Source organism: Hydractinia symbiolongicarpus, chromosome 8, assembly GCF_029227915.1.
Source record: "Hydractinia symbiolongicarpus strain clone_291-10 chromosome 8, HSymV2.1, whole genome shotgun sequence".
Taxonomy (NCBI): Eukaryota; Metazoa; Cnidaria; class Hydrozoa; order Anthoathecata; family Hydractiniidae; genus Hydractinia; species Hydractinia symbiolongicarpus.
Genome location: NC_079882.1, coordinates 6,183,000 through 6,203,114, shown reverse-complemented (window position 1 = coordinate 6,203,114; position 20,115 = coordinate 6,183,000). Strand labels below are relative to the sequence as shown.

Here is a 20,115-nt window from a genome sequence, read left to right as displayed (position 1 = left end):
GTTTATTAAAAGAAAATGGCAAAAATAATAGCTAGCTCTACCCAGTAGAAAGGAAAGACCAAAGCCACTAGAAAAAAAGTGAAATATATTGTGCAAAAGCTTCACGAAATTAGTAATTCCGTGTAAAAAAAGCATAACTATTTCGCCACAAAATGAAATACCCCACGAAGTGACATACGACACGACGAAACATGAGATCGCGCCAACAATAGTAATACGCCACGACGAAAACCATAACGCTGCGAAGAAAACCACACCACGAAGAAGCTGGAGATTATAAAGAGGGCACGGGGGTAAAATTATGCAGCGTTTCTCGGAGAAACACGATATATATTAGGGTGCATAAATTAATAATGGCGCTGTAGATGCCACAACAATAAACAGAAAGACAACAAACCACAAAACAAAATTCTATTTTATGCACTGTTCGATATGTATCTGGAATTAATGGCACTCACTTTGATATCCTTCCGTTGTCGTAGGTTATATTTTATTCAACTAAATTATTTTCTGTTTTCTTGCTGCTCTTTTCATGCTGCCCATAAAAGATGTAATTCACGTCATGAAAAATAAAAAATTGAATAAATAAAATTTGCTAATTCTAATTTACATTTTGGCTAAGGAAATCAGACATTCAAAAACGCTAGCTAGCTACATGAAAATTTCATTATTCCTTATATCAGCGACACCCAACTTTCTAAAAGGTAATGCGTGAGACACACCAGTTTGAGGCCAAGACCCCACATTTTACGATGTCCCCTACAGCTCACTTCTCTTTTAATTTAAAAGCACTTCTCTTCTAAATGCAAACAGCTGGTCTGCAATTTTAAACCTATGCTTTCTACGAGTTATACAAGTACAGAGTATGTGCTTTTCTTGAGACTCAGCAAATGTTGTGGTCCAAAGCCACTTCCGTTTTTTATATAGATACAATGCTATCCTTAGCAAGGTATGGAGGATCCTAGCTCATTTGCATTGCTAAAAAAACATGGGTGCAGTTGAAGGGGGATAGTCCTTGGTACGATACTGGTTTAATTTTCATCAAAACAAAGTTATATACAATGTGGTTCTAAATAAAAAATGTATTTCTTAGTTTTAAACGGTAAAACTATTAATTGTTCAAACTAATCATCTTCACCACCATTGAAATTGGTCCACTTGTCATTCGAAAATTAATGTTAACAAATAAAATTAATAATGATAATAAAAAATTAAACTGATTTTTTTCACCTCGTTTTCATTCACGGGGTTTTCGAATATTATAAATGCAGGAAACTTGATTGACACTGACAAAATATAGACGCTCTAGACTGAGTGCTCTCGAAGATCTTGTTAATAGCAAGTAACAGTTCGTTGAAGCTACATTTTTGATACTTTTTTATGAAACAAGGTCGGTTTTGCCAACGTAATAAGTTGATTTTCTTGGCATGCCGACCATGGAAAGAATAATAGGGTGGCATGTACAAATTGACTTTAATTTAATGAAGGTCGGCATTGCCGAGTGCCAACCTAGATTTACGGGGCTGTATTTCTGTAACTGTTCGTCAAAAGTAAATTTAAAAAAAAAAATTATGTTTAAGGGGTCCTGGCTGATGTCACCATAATTATTAACCCCTATATTTATTTATACGTTCGTTAAAAGCGCACAATCTTATACATTTTTTATTAGCGTTTCAAGCTATAGCTACACATTACAGGCAACAGATAAACGAATTTCATCAATTTTTGTATATGCATTGCTCATGTCAGCAATACACCTAATACAACTTAATTTCTGCCTAAGTGGATGTTTCTACATGCTTTATCGCTTTGGCAAAACAGATACAGCATCACTAATACTATAGGAAGTGTAAGTGGGCATCTTTAGCTCTAACTGTTGTTGATAAATTCAAAATTGAAATAGACATAGACAGGTATTTACAACCCTGTCCTAACAAGCCAGGCAACACTCCCATCGTGTATTAACCAATATGACCCCAAGTTAAGTTCCTTGTATAAGATGTCTTAAAACCCCAAGCCCTTTATATCTGGGCAACATAAGACAACATAAACAACAAGGCAACATAAAAGTTACTGTGGTCGCCACAATTAACATGAGCTAATTTGTTCGCCTACATTTACTAACCCTTGTCTCCAGGGATTTGCGTATATCTATTATGTATAAAAAAGGCAAAAAACCCTGAGGACGAGGGTGTTTGGTCATTTATTCAAAAATATGAGCTTAATCAATATTCCGGACCAGAATTAGGTCTGGGAATTTTTTTAATTCATAGAAGAAAGTGTTTGGAACTTAAGAGAAGATTTCAGAGGAAAGAAGAAAAGTGTATTGACCAAGAAGAGAAGTAATAGGTGCCATCATACATTGATACTTGTTGTTAAAAGAATATGAAAAGGGGCAGAATAGACATGGAGTAGAAGAAGTCAATTTTCTTGATTGTTCTAAATTGTTTTTTATGAACAAAGAAGATATTTGATTGATGATGCTTTTAACTCTTATGTTTCCACCTTATCATTGTTTACAAGTTTACAAGAATTCATTTTTATACTTTTTCTATATTATAAATCCATATGACAATATTGTGAAGCAATTACAGGAGTAAAAGTATGAATAATTCCCAAACAATAAAATTTATTTAACTCATAAAATCCCTAGTGATACGTCTCACAATATTTTTTTAAACACAATGAGTTAACAGTTCTTCACATTATTCCTCTGTTGATTGAACGTTTATATTTGTTTTTTTCTAATCTTTAATTGAACTACATGAATGCAACCATCTACATAAGGAAAAACTTGAATTCTTCTAAGTTTCTGATGCCCTTGTTATAATCAGGGGGCATATATAGCCAAAAGATTGCTAGTTTTTAGATTTACAGTTGCATTCCTCCATTTTTAAGTTGATCCGATTGATGGTTATCATTTTTTGATCCACTGTCCCTAGAAACTCTTGCACTCTTCTCAAGCAAACTGAAAGGTGTACAATCAACAGATCCTGGTGCAAATTCACCACATGCTTGACCATAAAGAAAAATGGTTAGTTGTTAAGAAGCTGAATGGGAAGTCTGATACGTTAACAAGCAGCTGTTAAGTAAACTTTCTGCACCAATAATAGTGGTCGTCAACTCCTTGTAAGTCATGTTGAAATTCTTGAGAATAGCATAGATCACTCTCTTCGCAGATGTTATGATGGCTTTGTTAGCTCCACCTAAATGAGACTTCAATGGGGGGTAATATCCCATTTGATTCCTTTTGTCTGCTGTGGATGATATTATTTTATCTTTTTCCAGAAACTTTACTAGTTTAAATAGCTCTTTGTCATCACCAACAAAATTATCTCCATTATCTGATAAAATAATTTTGGTAGTCAGTAGACATGTCATTTCATAATTATATTTAAGAATGAGTTGGTGTCCATGCGAAATGTTATCTTCTTGGATAGTAGTAAAGGGTCCATTATAATCTATAGTTGTGTGTTCAAATACACGTAATGTTGCTTAGGGCCAGAGTTTTCGTTTTCCTGGCTTTACACACATAGCAAGGGTTAGAACTTCCTTCATAACACAAGTTGACATTATTGCCATATTAAATGATCATCAATCTCTTGTTGGTGTTTTATAATCAACTTTGTAACCTTTGGTTCTTGGATAGAATGATTGGAAATCGTGCAGTTTTTGAAAAATATTCTGCATTTCTGAGAATTCCATCTTCATCAACGATTGACAATAAACAAAATATCGAACTCTGTGATGAAATAACTTTTTGAAACAAGCTTGTATTCATCAGCAAAAGAATCTTTTTGAACTTCAAGGATTATCTTCATATTCACAACTCTTGTATTAGTTATCAACATTTTACCTCTTGAATATAAATTGTTTTACCCAAGTCAATGATCTTACCAGTCTAGTCCAGGAAGAATGATTATTTATTTTTCCAGCTTGAATGTGTTGTTATGAATAATTGTGGCATATTTAGTAAGAACTTCGTCATTTGGTACAATGTCTTTTAGTGGCAAATTGATCCTTTATTTTGCAGGAAATTTAAACCATTTCATCATAACGTGTTTTCTGCTAGTTCGTTGATGGTTATCTCATGTGTAAAAAAATCTACAGGATTCATATTTAAAACCACATAACGGCAGTTTACCGTCTCGGATGATTGTTGAATTTATGCAATTTCTCTAATTATAGCAATCTTTGCTTTATATTTTTATCCCTCTGCAGTACACATGTATACATTGTTCTTGACACACATTTGCATCACATGACAGACAAAACAGCTATTTATTATTAGGCTGATGTCACATTGCTAAATATTTTTGATTGTGATTTCTGACAATCTGGGGTTCTTGTTTATTTTTGTCAGCATATGGTCTTATCTTAATTTGGCATGTGAGTATTCTTATGAAAATATAGTATATTAAATATATAATAAAGATAATAAATACGTTTATGTACTAATAACAGACTGTAAGAAAACTATAAACACCTGTTTTTAATCATAACGTAACTGCGTTACATCACTAATTTACATGGTTGAACACTCAGGCTTCATGGTCTTCTGTAATAAGAAACTTTGGATATTTTCAGAGACCATGCTTGTTTATTAATTTAGGATTGTTTTGCCTGTTTTTATTAAATCTGTTTCAATACTAAGTTTCCATGCAAGAGTAACAGAAATGTCTAAAATACTTCTATCTTGATTATAGTACTAATTTTGTTTATAACTAAAGAATTTTTACTATTATGCGATTCAGGGTTTTCTTGTTTTTATAGTCACTAAAGTGTTAGCAAATAAATGGCTTGTTTATTTGCAATAACGATAAATAAAAGCTTTTAAAATATTTAAAGTTGACGCGAAATTCTGACACATATACAATAGGATAAGTCCAATTTTTGTTTGATTTTGTTTGCTTAGACAATATTATCATGACGCAATCTTTTTTTTTACATAATTGATTTACGAAGTTTATTTTTAAAATTAGAGTTTTAACATGTATTAAAATTTTTAAGGCTCAGGCCTTTATGCATTTTTATGAGTTTTTTTTTTACTTTGATTGCAATTGCTAAAAAAAGTTGATTTGAAGAGAAGTTATTATATCTGTCATATATATATACATTATATAGCATAATTTTTTATTAGTTTTTATAAGGACAACAACATGAACAATTCTGAACATGATGATCAAACTGCAGATTCGTCATCCTTAAACGCTGATCTGGAGTTTGTTGATTCTTTGAGGCAGAATGGCCACACGGAAAGTGTGCAATCGCTGGTGAGTTCGTCAAAACAGAAATTGCAGCGTACGCTTGGTTTACCACAAGGTTTTTCCCTCATGGTTGGGTTGATACTGGGTAGTGGCATATTTATTTCTCCTGGTTTAGTTGCTAATGATACAAGTTCGACGGGTATGATGCTAATTATATGGGTGTGTGCTGGTATTTTGGCGTTAATGGGATCCCTCTGTTATTGTGAACTAGGCTGCCTTATCAAAATGACTGGCTCAAACTATGCTAATATATTGAATATATATGGAAATGTATGTGCGTTCCTCTGTGCATGGACGACGTGTTTTGTGATCGACCCGTCAAGTACGTCTGCTATTGCATTGACTATTGGTGTCTACCTTACAAAGCCATTTTACTCTTCGCCAGAAGAAGCCAATACTGCTGCAAAACTGGTTGCACTTGGTGTTATTATTATTAGTTGCCTTATCAATTGCGTAAGTGTGAAGTTCTCGAATCGAGTTCAAAGTGTGTTTGCCGTTGCTCAAATCTCATCAGTTGTGTTTGTTATTGTTTTGGGTATTTGGAAGTTGTCGGAACACAATGTTGAAAATTTCCATAATATATTCAATGGGACAGATCTGGATGTAGGTAGCACTTTGCATATTGGTATTGCATTGTTTGGTGCACTATGGTCTTTTGATGGATGGGCGGCTATAAATAACATCATTGAGGAACTTCATAACGTTGAGAGAAACTTGCTGCTAACTGTAATTACTTCATTTCCGTTCGTAATCCTTTGCTATATGATGGTCAACATATCATTTTTATCAGTGCTCAGTCACAAGGACATGTCTACTTCGAAAGCAGTTGGCGTCGATTTTGTGAAAGTAGTTCTTGGCGAAAAAATGTCTTATCTAATGATGGTGTTAGTTGGATTGTCGTCGTATGGTACATTGAATGGAACAGTTTTTTCATGCCCTCGGACCACCTTATCAGCTTCTCGGGAAGGTCACATGCCAACAATGTTCTCCTTTATTCACAGGCGCAGTGGTGCTCCTATCCCGGCTATTATTTTGTTGACTTTGCTCTCATCTCTGATGCTTCTTCCAAGTGCAAGCAGCTTGAATTCGTTGATTTTAATATTCAGTCAAGCACAGTGGGTGATGTATGGCGCATCTCTGTTTGGTGTTGTTATTTTGCGATTACGCCAACCGAATGCACATCGACCGTTTAAAGTTTTTATTTTGATCCCGATTTTGATGTCATTGATTTCACTGTTTCTAGTTATTATCCCGTTTTTTAGGAATCCGTTAGAATCGACATTAGTGGCACTATTTATTCTGGCTGGATTGCCGGTTTACTTTGTGTTTATACACCATAGTTTATCACTTCCAAGATGTTGTGTCCATAGCATGGATTCTCTAAATGCAAGCGTGCAGAGATATTTTAACATGGTCCCTTGCTCTAAATAACATTGACTATGCAATAGTTATGCAACAATTTATGAAAAGCTAATTATTATTTCTTTATTGACTTTCTTTATATTTGTCATTTATATATTATTTGGTACTATACCCAACATACGCATATATATAAAAATGTCTTTTTAAAAATTTAAAAAATGAAAATGTGATTTCTAATATATATTATATATATATAAAAAAAGAAAGATTTAAAACTGATAATTTTTATCACGGTTCTGCATAATATATTTTTTCGCTAATTTTTAGTACTCAACGTTATTCTGCTTTTCTTTTTTAAAAAGCGCCATCTTTTTTCGTGGCATTTTACACATCGTACTTTTATATCATCTACTACAGAGAAGCCAATTGGTTTGGGAATATTGGAAAATTGCCAAAAGTCAGAAAAATGTGACTTGACTAGGGAAAATAAAAGAAAATCTCCATGTGTCTCCTACACGGGAGTGTTCTATTCAGTTTGATGGTTTGTGTAAATTTTTGAAATTGGTTTTGTATTTAGTTGTTTTTAGACGCGTCATCCAGCATTCTCTGCATGTGTAGAATAGAGACAGTTTTATACTCATTTTATATACTCTTGTACCATTTTTTTGTCATATATAAATATAAAAAAAAATAGTTGCAGTGTTTCGAGTTAATGTTTAGGACTTGCATAATAACCAGACATTGCTTGTAATGTTCAAAATTTTCAAAGTCGCCATTGGTGATACTAAAAACGTTTTTAACCTTGTTGAAATCTGACTTGTCTATTTTATAGGTTAAAACAATTACAACAATGGATGTGCTACAAGGTGATGAAGAACTCCATTGTTTCACTACTACAGAAAGTGTTTCTGATAATACACATGATACCAAGAAATCTTGCAACAAACGTAAACAATCTAAGATAACTGACCAATTTCCAGTGAGCAAGCGGAAATTTGACAGATTTAATGGGATGCCGGAGGAGGAAGTACTCAAACGTGGTCTTCCTGACCACTTGAAAGAAGGTTTAGATATCGTCTTTGTCGGTATCAACCCCGGGCTGGCTGCTGCTTATACAGGGCATTATTATACAGGCCCTGGGAATCATTTTTGGAGCTGTTTGTATTTGTCTGGATTCGTTGAGACGAAAATGAACTCTAATGACGATGTTAAAATGATGGATTATGGGATTGGATTCACAAACATGGTTGCTAGGACGACGAAAGGTAGCAACGATTTGAGCAAAGCGGAAATAGCGGAAGGCGGGAAGATTTTGACGGAGAAATTGAAATTATTTAAACCGAAAATTGTTGTTTTTAACGGTAAAATTAGTTATGAAATTTATTCCAAGCAAAAGAAGTTTCAGTTTGGACTGCAAAAAAAAATGGTGGAAGACACGAAGACAAGAATTTGGGTGATGCCTTCTTCAAGCGCTCGATGTGCGCAGTTGCCGAGGGCTGTCGACAAAGTGCCATTTTTTGAAGCCTTGAGAAGATATAGAGATTATTTAAATGGGGAATTCCTAGAGGGAACAATTGATGAAAGTGAATTTGTGTTTTCTGATCTGAAACTGAAAGGCTTCCCCAGAAAAAAAACTGTAGAATGAATTTTTTAGTTGGAGATTTGATGAAGTGTATTTAATTTGCTAGAGGCTGCGAAAATTTATTAGGCATTCATAGGCAACTCTTACGTCTAGGTACACGTATTTTAGGTGTATATAAGCCCACTTAAATTATTTGCTGTCAGTAAGCTTAAAATATGAAATGCTTTTATACCCCTCTATAGAAATACGAGTAAATTATAAAAAATTCCTAAGTTATTAAATTGTGGGAAGTTGGTGTGTTATAGATTTCTAAAGTGAAAAAATGGGATATCTAGTATGAAGTATATATCAATATTGTGAAGTCTTACATACTGTGAAAGCAGTGATTTTGTTGACAAAGATACGCCACTCCTACATCGCTTTCCCTAAATTTTACGACTATCTAAATTAAATTATTTATTGTGTGTATATTACTTTGATAACAGTTATTTATTCTTTTTATTTGTATTGACGCAATTTTAAAATTATGTAACTTTAACATGTACATATGTAACAAGATGCAGATTGTGATGCTGTTAAATTAATGATTTGGTTTGGAGTGAATTTAGTGACTAACTAAAATTCTGAGTGCAGATTAATTTTTGGGAAGCGTATACAGATTCTCGTTAAGTGGGACATTCAAGGGACGGAGAATAAATGTACTACTTGGCGGGCGTCCTACTTAAGCGAATAAGTAGGATACAAAATTTGTACAAAAACTTGGAAAAACTCCCAACTTCCCAACCTCTCTATAACTCGAACGGTTTCCGATTCCCCGTGGCTATTCGAGTTATAGAGAGTCCACTGTGTATATAATGGGCGTCCTACTTATCCGCGGTCCCACTTAACGAGAGTATACTGTGTTTTGCTAGATTTGGCGGAGATTTCATTTCGTAGGTAATTTCTGTGGTGTTGATTCATATTTGCTAATGAAAAAGCTGAAAATACAATTATATATTATGAAGCGCAATCCACTCAACCAAGATTGTTCTTGAGTTTTGAAAGGAATCAACGTGGATTTAATTTTGAAGTTTACGTAAAAATCGTCCGCAAAAATTTAGCTGTCACTTTAAAATTTGTTAATTCGCCAAAATTTCATTAAGTATTTTTGCGTTATTTTTTTATGTGTTTATTCTTTAAATTAATTTATATTGATAATTTGTATTTATAATAGATTTTTATTCATCCGTAACACGAAGATTGGTTTCTGTCACGTACGCTTGTACGTGACCGAAAATAACTAAAAGTTCATATCAAGAAAAATTGTTAAATTGATTGTTTCCTTAACTGATTGTTCATTTGAACAAGAACTTCAATTCTATGTATTTGCCACCCTCTTTAAGCAATAGCCATACTGCTATCCCTAACTCCTTCTCAATTGTTCGAGTCTGTTTTTTTTTCAAAGGGAACTAAAAGTAAAATGACCGAAATAAAAAAGAAAGAATACCAACCGACTCGAGTTGATATTAACGACGAAAGTTTGACGCGTCATATAACCAACATCTCACTTCATGATCGTCCGTCGCGTCGTGATACATGTCAGGGCGATTTAAAGATGGCTATTCGTACAAAGATATGGGATTTAATGGAAAAAAGAAATTTCGTGAAAGATTACCCAAGACCATGCCATAACAAGATCCCAAACTTCAAACGATGCGGCATGGCTGCTACAAAGTTGAGTCGATTGCGTGAATTCAAAAAAGCCAAATGTGTAAAAATCAATCCTTCTCTCGCGCAAATGCACTTGAGATTTTTAACTTTGCAACATGGAAAAACATTATATGTTCCTTCGCCTTCACTAAGTGAGGATTTTATGTATGAAGTAGACCCGAAACTTTTGAAGCGTTTTTGGCAGTTGAAACGTGCCTCCAGTAAAGCTGGATCTAAAGAACTAGGTCGAGCTATAACGACGCAAGAAAAAATCAAAATAGATTTATTTGTTGTGGCCTCTGTCGCATGCTCGCCAAATGGAGTTCGGTTAGGTAAAGGCATGGGTTATGCCGAAATGGAGTGGGCGGTTTTATATACAATGGGGGCTGTGTCAAAAGATACGACAGTTGTCACTACTGTGCATGATTGTCAAGTATTGTCGGAAAAAGAACTTTCGACGTCGTTGTTAGAGACGCATGATTTACCCGTTGATATTATCGTGACGCCGACAAGAATAATAAACGTCAGACAGAAATTACGGAAACCAATAACTGGTGTGTTGTGGGATTTAGTTAGGGAGGAACAACTTGAAAATATGCCTGTGTTAAAAGAGTTGGTTTAAATATAAAATTTGAATTTATTTTTATTTAATTTTATTTTAAAACTTTCTGGTCTTATTTTAGGAAAAAGATTATGTCTCAAATGATATTCTTTGAACGTAAAAATAAATCCTCGCAGAATCACTTTTTCAACTGTTAAATTTTCTTTTTGCAAAGTCGTACTTAGTGTCTGCTAGATCAGGGAAAAATCACATTATAAACTTGTGAATAATTAACACGACCAGCAGAAATTTTCGCGAGCAGGGTCGCAATTTTTGCGGTTCTCACAAAGGTTTATGGTTTGAAACTTTTCCAAGCTCTTATGCTCTCTCCGCTCCTTTCTCCTGAAGGTCTGAATCACGATGAAAGTAGCGATGGGTTGGAAGAGACGATTGACGTATAGACGAAGTTTTAATGTTTTCTCGCGAAAGTTTTTCCGGGAGATTTGCAAAAAACATAGTCTTGCGAAAGTTTTCTCTTCGCGGTCCGCAAAAAAAACAGTCCCTCTCAAAATTTATCCGTAACACAGGAATAGGTCAATCGATGATTATCGATACTTTATGACCATTTGCTTGAAAATAACAAAATGGTTATCAGGGAAAACGAACGGTTTCTGGAAGAAGGGAAAAAGAGGTATAATTAGGCGTGGAAAAAGTTTAGAGATCTTAGAGTTCAGTTTTTTTAAAAATACGCCAAACTGCATGGGAAATTTAAAATATTTTTATTTAATAAAAACTTTATTCGTTAATTCTTTCAAAAATCTACAGTGCTGGTGTCAAAAAAATCAATGATGAATGAACACAATATACACTGCCTTTTTTAGATTTTTTAAATAAGACTTAATATAAGAATATTTTCAAGCAAGTACCATCTTCTATCGCTCTCCAAATTTAATCCATGCCAAAGATCTGATTTCGACCAATTGCCAAATTAAATACAAGTTAAATTTTCATCTCTTAGGATATACAAAAATATCGGAGAAAGATTAGGAATGTGCATACATAGGAAGATTTTGACACAACCTATCGTAGTCGAGTGAAAACTGGAATAAATTTTTAATTTTTTTTTGTGGTATCATATACTCATTATGCCTTAACCAGCAAATAATATCCGTGGCTTGTTGTGATGAAATAATATTGATACATCACAATTTTACATTATCTTTCCAGTGGTGAACGTTTTTGTCGTATTTTGTAAGCGGGATTAGTTATAAGGTAGCTACTGTTTCATTTATAATTTGCTCACACATAAAGGGAACTTGTTCTTTGTATATTTTCTCCTCACTCGTCAAAAATACATTTAAAATGTTCCTCCTAAAATCGTTAATTTTGACATCAGGGTAGTAATAATTATTATATATTAATAATATGTAAAAATAAATATATTATTGAAGTGATCATACAATGATATGATACCCTTACTTAAATTAGTTAATTCTAAAGTTTACTTAAGACATTGCATTCGTTTCCAATAACGCTGTTTAGCTCTGTGAATGTATCTTTATGCTGGCAAACCTTTTTCGCGTTGCATTTCATTGTTTTTATACATTTTGATATGTTTTCTTTGAATTTAACAAATTCGCTGGCGAACCGATTCGGATACACCTGAGAATCGGGAAACAACAACCAACAACGAGAAAGATTACCCAGCCAAGCATTCCTATCATGAACAAACTATCAGTGATATTGGCGAAAACATTTTCTTTTTGTGAAGGTAGCATGAAGAACTTGTACTTGAATACACCAAGTGCGGGCGTGAGTATGATCACGACATAGTATGTTCCAACAAAGAGCGCTACACAGCCACGTATCTGCCAGCAATCGACTTTATCTGTTTTCGACCATCTGTAAAATGTTGTTATTCCCTTCCACAAAGAAACAGCGACTAATCCAAAAAGCATCACCACAATTACCACTTGAGACATGTAGATACGATGTTCGAGCTCCTGCTTCTTAAAACAACCTGTCGGATCTTGGGCACAATCCCAACAGTGTAAGCCGCGCTCTCCGTAACGCATTGAATATAACACAACAGCAATACAAGAGCCTGGAATATCAAGAACAAAACTGAGCAGGAAGCCAAAAGCAAATTTCACTCGAACGATTTGATCGCGGTTGTCTTCAACGTACGTCGCACGATGCCAGGCCCGAAGAACAAACCAGAAATACGCAGCACAGTAACAAATAAATATGAAGCCAGAGATGACGAGAAAGAAGAGATAAGCCGCAACGACTCGTCCGTAAACATCAACTTTGAGTTGAAATTCTTCTCTATCCCATTCTCCTGATTGACATACTCCAAACTTAGTTGTCCTGTTGAACAAGTAAACCGCACTTTTAGACAAATGGCTCTCGTAGCGAGAACGAGAATTCTGTATTTCAGAATAACATGCAAATTCTGTACCCAAATCGATACAGTAAAGGACAATAATGAGGATATACTCGCGAACCAATCCTTTCACGTCTATCGTCATCTTCAGTGATTTCAGTCTCAATCAAATCTTCTAAAATTATAATTTGCGAAATTGTATTAACTAGTTGTTTGGAAGAAAAACAAACAAGTAAATATAACACAAGCAAACAAATAAAACTAGCATAAACAAATAAATAATTACAAATATTGGCAACAACAGATAGTTTACCTGTGAAACACTCAATACATGTTCTTTTCTGGTCTCGAATGTTTTCCAATGCAGGTGCAAAAATATGAAATAAGAATAAAGAAAAACTGGGAAAAAAAATCTATCCTAATAAGTCGCAGGTGCATAAGGTGTAGTAAAAAGAAGTATTGATAAAATCAATTCTCTTGTGAATAACACGTTTATTGTTTTTGTAAATCATTATGAATAATAAACGAAAACTATAAAATATTGCGATATCTGGATATATCGAGAGAGGTCTGGAACAAGGTGCGTATTAATATTTATTTTCTTCGATGTATCTAGTCACGTGATCAGAAGGTGAAAATAAATCTAATATGCTTTCTTCGTTCTGTAATTTACTAAAATTTTCTGTGGTTTCTTTTTTTCTTTTCTTCATTTTTTGAAAAGGAAATCCGTTCTCTTTCCAGGTTCCCATTGAAACCATCAGAGCTCCATTTTGTAATACACCGCACAAGTCTTTTTTCATCGCTATTTTTATATAACCTTTATTTCCCCAAAGTTTTCCCCAACTATTTTTTATCAACCAGTATGGAATTTGGTTTTCTTCTCCATAACCAACAATAACAACTGCATGGTCTGTTTTATTTCCTGAAAAAATAATTGCAAAGACATTAAGCTGCACTAGATATGAAGGCGAAGGTTGCCTATATAAAAAGAATATAACTTATATCCAAAAGCTATTTATTGCATGTATTTGTCTTCGTTGGTTTAAAGGACCAGATTCAAAGTTTTTTTACTGGAACCAATTTTGGCTAGCTCTGATACACTTTGTGAAATATATGGTCACACTTACCACATTTGGGATCATCATATATTCCTGAAGAATAGAATTTAAATGTCTTTCTTGCACATTGCACTGATATACTTCCAGGACCGAACATCGAGAGAGCAACTTTTAACTTTTCACCATCATGTTTTTCAATAGTTCGATAAGATATCTTTTTTATCATTTCACAATTGTCCTTCTTTCCACAATGACAGTAACTCTCCTAAGATGAAAATAAATATGAAGGGAACAATTCGCCTCTATATTACTCGCTTACGGTAAATCTTCTATGCTTCAATAAGACATTCTAGGTAAGAGTGACTGCTTACAATAACATAGCCGCTTGATTACTTCTTTTTAATAATGGTTAAACATGAAAAATTATGAACCGCCTGTGTCACAGTATCCATCTATTAATCGCTTACGCTGGTTGAGTATGCCTGTCCACCAAGAGCCTCTATTATAAAAATAGCTTATTAACATCCTCTCCAATAAGTGCTCTCAACTCTCCCTCGCAGAGGCTTTAAAGCTGGAGTTAGAGTTTAGCACCACAAAGAGTGGGACGAAGAAGAATATGTACTTTACCTGTCCTAAATATTTTCCATAACTCTTTCTTGTTGCCAATCCGTGTTCACCAACAAACTTCAGAGCACGCCATGACCATCCTCCTCGACACCCGTTGTTATCATATCCCCAACTACAATCAATCAGCTCTTGTACAGATAATTCTTCTAAACTGCCATTCTAAGGTGCATCACAATTTACTTCAGGCCGTTTTAAAATTATTGACGGATTAGCTTTATGCTTATGATTTTTTATATATCTATCATATATATATCTATCATATATCTTTTATACATTGTTAAAAAATCAAAAAAACTTACTTGAATAGCAAAGGCAGCCTCGATTGCTCCAACTGCAGAGAACGCCCAACACGAAGCACAAAAACTTTGACTGTGTACTGCACTTACAACGCCTAAAAAAGTGAGTTGCGTTTTTTTAATACCATTTGATTGATCTGAGTAAATGATTCTTAAGCAAAAATACTGGATCAAATTGTAGCGTGCATTCATTTTTGATGCAAATGGATAATTTTTCGCGAAAAATTAAGGTTCAAATTTGCGGGTGTAAGTTTTTGCGAATTGTCAAAATGGAAGGAATTTGTGGAGGTGAGGAACCAACGATTGTAATTGGTTACAGTTTTCTTTTTTTCAGAACAATTTTATAAGTACAACAAGGTTGGGAATAATAAAAAATAAAAACAAAAAAGAACAATGGCAAGAGAAAATAAAAATAAACCGAAATCCGTTATGCTGTATTTTTATCTCGTGTTCTATACGCAAATCACAAAATTGAGACAAAATCCTATGCATTTATTTGCGTAAGAAGCACATTTTAAAATGAGTTTCGCGGGTATTATACTTTCTAAAATCGGTGCACTTTTTGTGATATTGGCGTATAAAGTAAAAAAAGTATACATATTTACCGTAATCTCTCCAGTCTAAATTTGTTGGCAAAGGCGTTGTTGGAATTTCCAAGCGCAGTTGAGGAATATCATTTATTTCTTTTTGCATATCTGGAGTATCAACATTGGGTTGTCCTTTCATCATTTCAAATTCTTCGTCGGAGAGATCAGAAAAATGATTCAACTCCAAAGAATAATTCAATTTTGCTCGATTATGAGAGTGTACGAAGCTGTAAAAGAGAAATTTTGCTCGATTATTAGAATGCACAAAGAACTTAAAAAAATCCCTAACAAGTTTTACCGTGAAACATTAAAAATTACACGACAAATAATCGGCTTAAATTCAAGGCATCTCAAAGAATATTGAAATTGTTGATAACGTACAAGACGTTCTAGTTTGATGAGCCTGCCGTTTAGAGAAGGAAGTGAGAAAAGAAAACAAAACAAAAATGCAGCAGTAAAAAAAGTAGAGAAAAAGAAGTCAGGCAGTCTTCTTAAAACTTGAACAGTTGTTTTCTTGTCTGAGCTGGGTTTGTTGTATGTTACTTTTGCGATAATTCATAAACTTTTTTATAGTCATTACCGTGCGTTATGTCTAAATATATCTTTCCGTTTCTGATTTTCCAAATCGTCGTATTGTTTATCATGTTTGTGTTTATAAGTTGTGTAAGTCTCGCTAAGTTCGTTTTCTCGATGTCCCGGCTCTTCACTATGTAAAAAATCCCACATTGGGTTTGCTTCAAAATGTGATTTCATTTTCTTTAATTTTTTGTAACATTTAAACTCTACGAAAAATAAATACATACGGTAAATACTCGATTAAGTACTCCGGGGGCTTATTTGGCAAAAATGATTACGAGAGTGCAAGATTATTGGTGTGTGTGTGTGTGTGGGGGGGGGGGGAAGGGGGTTATTAGATGGAGGGGTGAGGTGAGTTAGTTAGGGAAGTTCCGTACATATTTCCATTGGTTACTGTAACAAAAACACTGATTCGAGCACGGACTTGGAGTTAGTAGTTAACTGTTACCTACACCACTAGTCGTTAGTCGTGGAAAATCCATCGAAATTCGCCTATCGAAGCAAAGTCGATAAAAATGTATCGCGTTTGTTATATGTAGCTTTAAGATTTCGAGCGTAGCTTAGCATAGCCCGGATTTGGCCGAAAAACAGACAGACAGATAAGGGCCTATTATTATAGAGACAAAATATGGTTGTTTAACAGAACTAACCTTTCGGAATTTGAAGTACTTTATAGTCGAACTTCCACGGTTCGAATGAAAAGTAATCAATAATGTAGTGGTCGTAGTGAGACCGCAATAAATGATCGTAGCCAATCATTTCGTAGCGCAATGGTTTATACGGTTTTGATTGGCTAACGTGAAATGTGTATGTATTATTTTTATCCACGAAGCGTTTTTGATAAACAAATTTAAAAGCAGGAACACCATTGAATCGATGTGGGCCAGCATACTAAAATAAATGAATTGAAATGCAACTCTTCATAAAGAAAGATTTTTGATGTTAAGAAATGGTGACTAAAAAAACTTTTTAATATGAAGTTGTATATGTGCTGTTTTTTCAAATTGTGGCAAACATAATTTTACGAAAAATATATCAATGTATATACCAGTCAAATGTATCTAAATATATATATATATATGTACCTTAAACTTTTTTACATTCATGGGAATAACGGTTTGTCCTCTTCTGTTCGACCATTTTGATTCTTCTTTGTACCAACAGGATATAGTGTTCTCATCCAGGTCTGCTTTTTTGCTCCAGTGAGCGGGAGTAATCTTCACTACGACTCCGTGTTTACCAATGTCACCTCGTTGATAGCTTTTATCCATACCTAGAAAATTGTGTGAAAAAAGATATATGGTAAGACACAGGTTTTACCTGTTAAGACTTCGATGAAAACGATGTGAAGAGAAGTCAAATTGGGTTTGAAAATAAATAATTAAAAAAGAAAAAATAATGAAAAAGAAGGAAAGAAAGAAAGTTAAAAGGCAAGATCAAATTGGAAAAGGTGTTGCCACATGTCATAGATGGGATTAAAAGGTGTTTTTTTACCCCTAATCAAATATGCCAGAACCTTTCCTTAGTGGTCCACTTACACTATTCATTCAGGTTGGAATATATATTACTATCTCTTTTAAAATAGCCGTATTCCGTCTGTCTGTTTGTGCGCGAGGAAAAAGTCGTGTTACGGAAACACAAAATGCTAAAGGACCCTGTGGATTTTTCCACGGGTTGACGACTAGTCCCTTTAATAATACCCATATTTCAACGAAAAGTATATTTATATTTATAAAACATTAAAAAATTAGAATAAGATGGAAGATCTTAAATCAATAACATTGTGAAGCCGGAGATTTCCTTTCTGTTGAAGTTAAGAGTGCTCTTTCAAAATTGTCCCCATCTGCGATGAAACTGACTTGTTTCATCTCAGTTCTGCAAATTACGAGAGGTGCACAAGTAAATTTTGTGACATCATAGTTGACGCCAGTCCTTTTAAATTTAGTTTAACCTCACCATAATAATAATCAATTCTGCTCATGTTTAATTCACCAGCGTACCAAGTTTCAAACGGCTCCACTAGATCATCAAACGGCAGAGTTATAGTTCCTACCGCGTGATAAAACATCGGGAAATTTATTTTATATTTAATACTGTCTTCTTCTTTCTTTAATGCTTTTTCCAGCATTTCGTGGAGTTTTATGTCGGTGTTGTTATCAACTGAATCAAACGAGTCTAAAATTTTTAATTTAGATTCTTTGTTATATAGTTTCTTTTTAATTTCTTCAAAGGCTTTCTTTTTCATTTTTGCAGTGAAGTTTTCTTGGAACTTTTCAATGTCTTTACCTTTGAATAGATTTTGTATTTCTTTCAAGTCAATATCAGTAGAAAATTCGTTTTTCTTCTTCTTCTTTTTCTCTGATTTCTTTTTATTGTCCTTCTTATATAAAAGTTTCTCATCTTTCGTTAAACTGTTAATCGCCTGTACGCCACTAACAAATTCATCTTCTTTACCATCCGCGCTTGTATCATCTTCCGCGCATTCCTCAGGTTCGTCAGATTGTCCATCGACTGTCTTGTTTTTACTGACATCTCTGGTTGCACTTACGTTAGTTAATTTTTGTTCTTTGTTTAGAGGTTCCTCGGACGTCCGCTCAGCAACATGGTCCGAACTGTAACTCGATATCTGTTGAACTCTGGCTCGAGCAGTGCTTGCGACATAATATTTTTGTTCAACATCCACAGGAAGTTCTATCAAAGTTTTTTTCTGCACAATATGCGATAAGTAACTTGAATGTACGTATTGATGTTTGCTTATGATTTCAATACACAAAAGCAACGATAAAAAAAGTAAACGCATGTTGCTATAATGTAAATAAAAACATTTTTACATGCGTTTTGCTGACTATCAGCTGTAAAAGTTGAGATAAACTTCCATGCTTATGTGAGTGAGTCCTGAAACAAAAATGGCAGCTGCTAAACGAGGCAAAAAGCTGAAATGTAACGAACCGTGACGTACATTTTGGGCGTTAGTTAAGAAAAAAAAAAACACGGTGATTTTTATCAAAAAAGAAAATTTATTATTTAAAAGCAAGGCTCTGTTGGTCATTTTATTTGGATATATATAAATTATAAGTGGAGGCTATAAAGCATCAGTTTCGGCTCGCATCTTGCACTACGTTTTGATATTTTTTGTCCCGAAAATAATTATGCATTCCTTCTATATAAGACATACGTACGATCCGCTTACTTCTTGCCTGTTTACAAACGAATTAGGACTCACAGATTTAGTTATTCGATAATATAGGAAATTTCAAGTTTTTTGCTTAAGTCAACATAATACTTTTCCCGGTTTTTCCCTCTGATGTGAACGGTTTCGAAATACGGAAGGTTTAAGGGAACGACTTAACGCGAACTTGTTTAACGGTAAGTGACCAAATTTTTGCTGAATGACCAATATTATTTCCCAACCTACAATTCTTGTTGTCTAAACTTTTTTGCCATTTTTTTTCCTATTTGTACATTTTGATTTTTGCCCATTTTTCAACTTAACTATGAAACGGTAATAAAGAGAACACGAAACTTAGCCTTGTATCAGTCTGAATAAAGTTTCAAGTGAACGTAGCAGAGGAAAGAGTGCCGAGGAGAAAAGGACGAAGCAAAAGCTGAAAACGAAAGCAGATGAAATAAAAATAAAAATAATCATTGAAATTGATTGATTTTATAGTTTTCATCGTGTTCTTAGTGAAATTCTATTAGAAAACCTTTTTGTAAATTCAAACTTTTGTGGTCGTTTTTTATCTAAAAATTAGTCGGCAAAAAGCGATTAAATTAAAAAATTCGGCAATAGTGATTTTAATTATGTCAAAGTGTACCGTATTTCCTCAAATAAGCGCCGCGTATTAAACTTTTACTTTTTTGATGCTGCACTTAATAGAGGCGGTGCTAATAAGAGACCGGCGCTTATATTATATTTCTGCTTTTAAGAATTTCGGGTTACAAACATTAAAGCACAAAAACCAAAATTAGAACACACCTGGAGATGCAGACAGTAAAGATGAACAAGAACTTCTTTTTGGACACATACCAATCGAGTTATCAAAACTGAACAACCAATCTTCAAACAGATGATTCTAATTTAATTATAGTGAATGTAATGGATGGGAGAGAAAAAGAGAATTGGACTTGTTGTTCCAGCCAAGTT

General features: G+C 34.1%; 5 protein-coding genes across 5 annotated transcripts; 3 read left to right on the top strand and 2 right to left on the bottom strand.

The window, feature by feature from the left end:
• Positions 1-457: 457 nt before the first annotated feature.
• On the top strand, positions 458-9,513 carry LOC130654208 (G/T mismatch-specific thymine DNA glycosylase-like). The gene is made up of 2 exons (XM_057456750.1): positions 458-478; positions 7,462-9,513. The coding sequence occupies exon 2, from the start codon at positions 7,480-7,482 to the stop codon at positions 8,272-8,274; it is 795 nt and encodes a 264-aa protein (XP_057312733.1). The 5' UTR covers positions 458-478; positions 7,462-7,479; the 3' UTR covers positions 8,275-9,513.
• LOC130654204 (b(0,+)-type amino acid transporter 1-like) lies at positions 4,936-7,328 on the top strand. The gene has a single exon (XM_057456747.1). It carries the CDS (start codon positions 5,160-5,162, stop codon positions 6,696-6,698), a length of 1,539 nt encoding a protein of 512 aa, XP_057312730.1. The 5' UTR covers positions 4,936-5,159; the 3' UTR covers positions 6,699-7,328.
• Positions 9,514-9,627: 114 nt separating the features above from the next.
• LOC130654207 (uncharacterized) lies at positions 9,628-12,420 on the top strand. The gene has a single exon (XM_057456749.1). It carries the CDS (start codon positions 9,671-9,673, stop codon positions 10,520-10,522), a length of 852 nt encoding a protein of 283 aa, XP_057312732.1. The 5' UTR covers positions 9,628-9,670; the 3' UTR covers positions 10,523-12,420.
• On the bottom strand, positions 11,748-13,268 carry LOC130654205 (uncharacterized). Its single transcript, XM_057456748.1, has 2 exons — positions 13,141-13,268; positions 11,748-13,002 (listed from the first exon to the last, which is right to left on the bottom strand). The coding sequence occupies exon 2, from the start codon at positions 12,970-12,972 to the stop codon at positions 12,040-12,042; it is 933 nt and encodes a 310-aa protein (XP_057312731.1). The 5' UTR covers positions 12,973-13,002; positions 13,141-13,268; the 3' UTR covers positions 11,748-12,039.
• Positions 13,269-13,309: 41 nt separating this feature from the next.
• Positions 13,310-19,132, bottom strand: LOC130653663 (uncharacterized). Its single transcript, XM_057456184.1, has 10 exons — positions 17,928-19,132; positions 17,057-17,244; positions 16,622-16,862; positions 16,569-16,578; positions 15,976-16,206; positions 15,414-15,622; positions 14,812-14,903; positions 14,513-14,671; positions 13,955-14,150; positions 13,310-13,749 (listed from the first exon to the last, which is right to left on the bottom strand). The coding sequence occupies exons 1-10, from the start codon at positions 18,769-18,771 to the stop codon at positions 13,415-13,417; spliced, it is 2,505 nt and encodes an 834-aa protein (XP_057312167.1). The 5' UTR covers positions 18,772-19,132; the 3' UTR covers positions 13,310-13,414.
• Positions 19,133-20,115: the final 983 nt, after the last annotated feature.

Bases quoted from the DNA above. Each gene is read 5' to 3' on its own strand.
- LOC130654204 (XM_057456747.1), top strand. From the start codon at position 5,160: ATGAACAATTCTGAACATGATGATCAAACTGCAGATTCGTCATCCTTA.
- LOC130654208 (XM_057456750.1), top strand. From the start codon at position 7,480: ATGGATGTGCTACAAGGTGATGAAGAACTCCATTGTTTCACTACTACA.
- LOC130654207 (XM_057456749.1), top strand. From the start codon at position 9,671: ATGACCGAAATAAAAAAGAAAGAATACCAACCGACTCGAGTTGATATT.
- LOC130654205 (XM_057456748.1), bottom strand. From the start codon at position 12,972: ATGACGATAGACGTGAAAGGATTGGTTCGCGAGTATATCCTCATTATT.
- LOC130653663 (XM_057456184.1), bottom strand. From the start codon at position 18,771: ATGCGTTTACTTTTTTTATCGTTGCTTTTGTGTATTGAAATCATAAGC. The intron at 17,245-17,927 runs GTGAGGTTAAAC...ACAATTTTCTAG, and splicing joins CAGAATTGATTATTATTATG to GTATGGATAAAAGCTATCAA. The intron at 16,863-17,056 runs GTACATATATAT...CATTTATTTTAG, and splicing joins TGAATGTAAAAAAGTTTAAG to TATGCTGGCCCACATCGATT.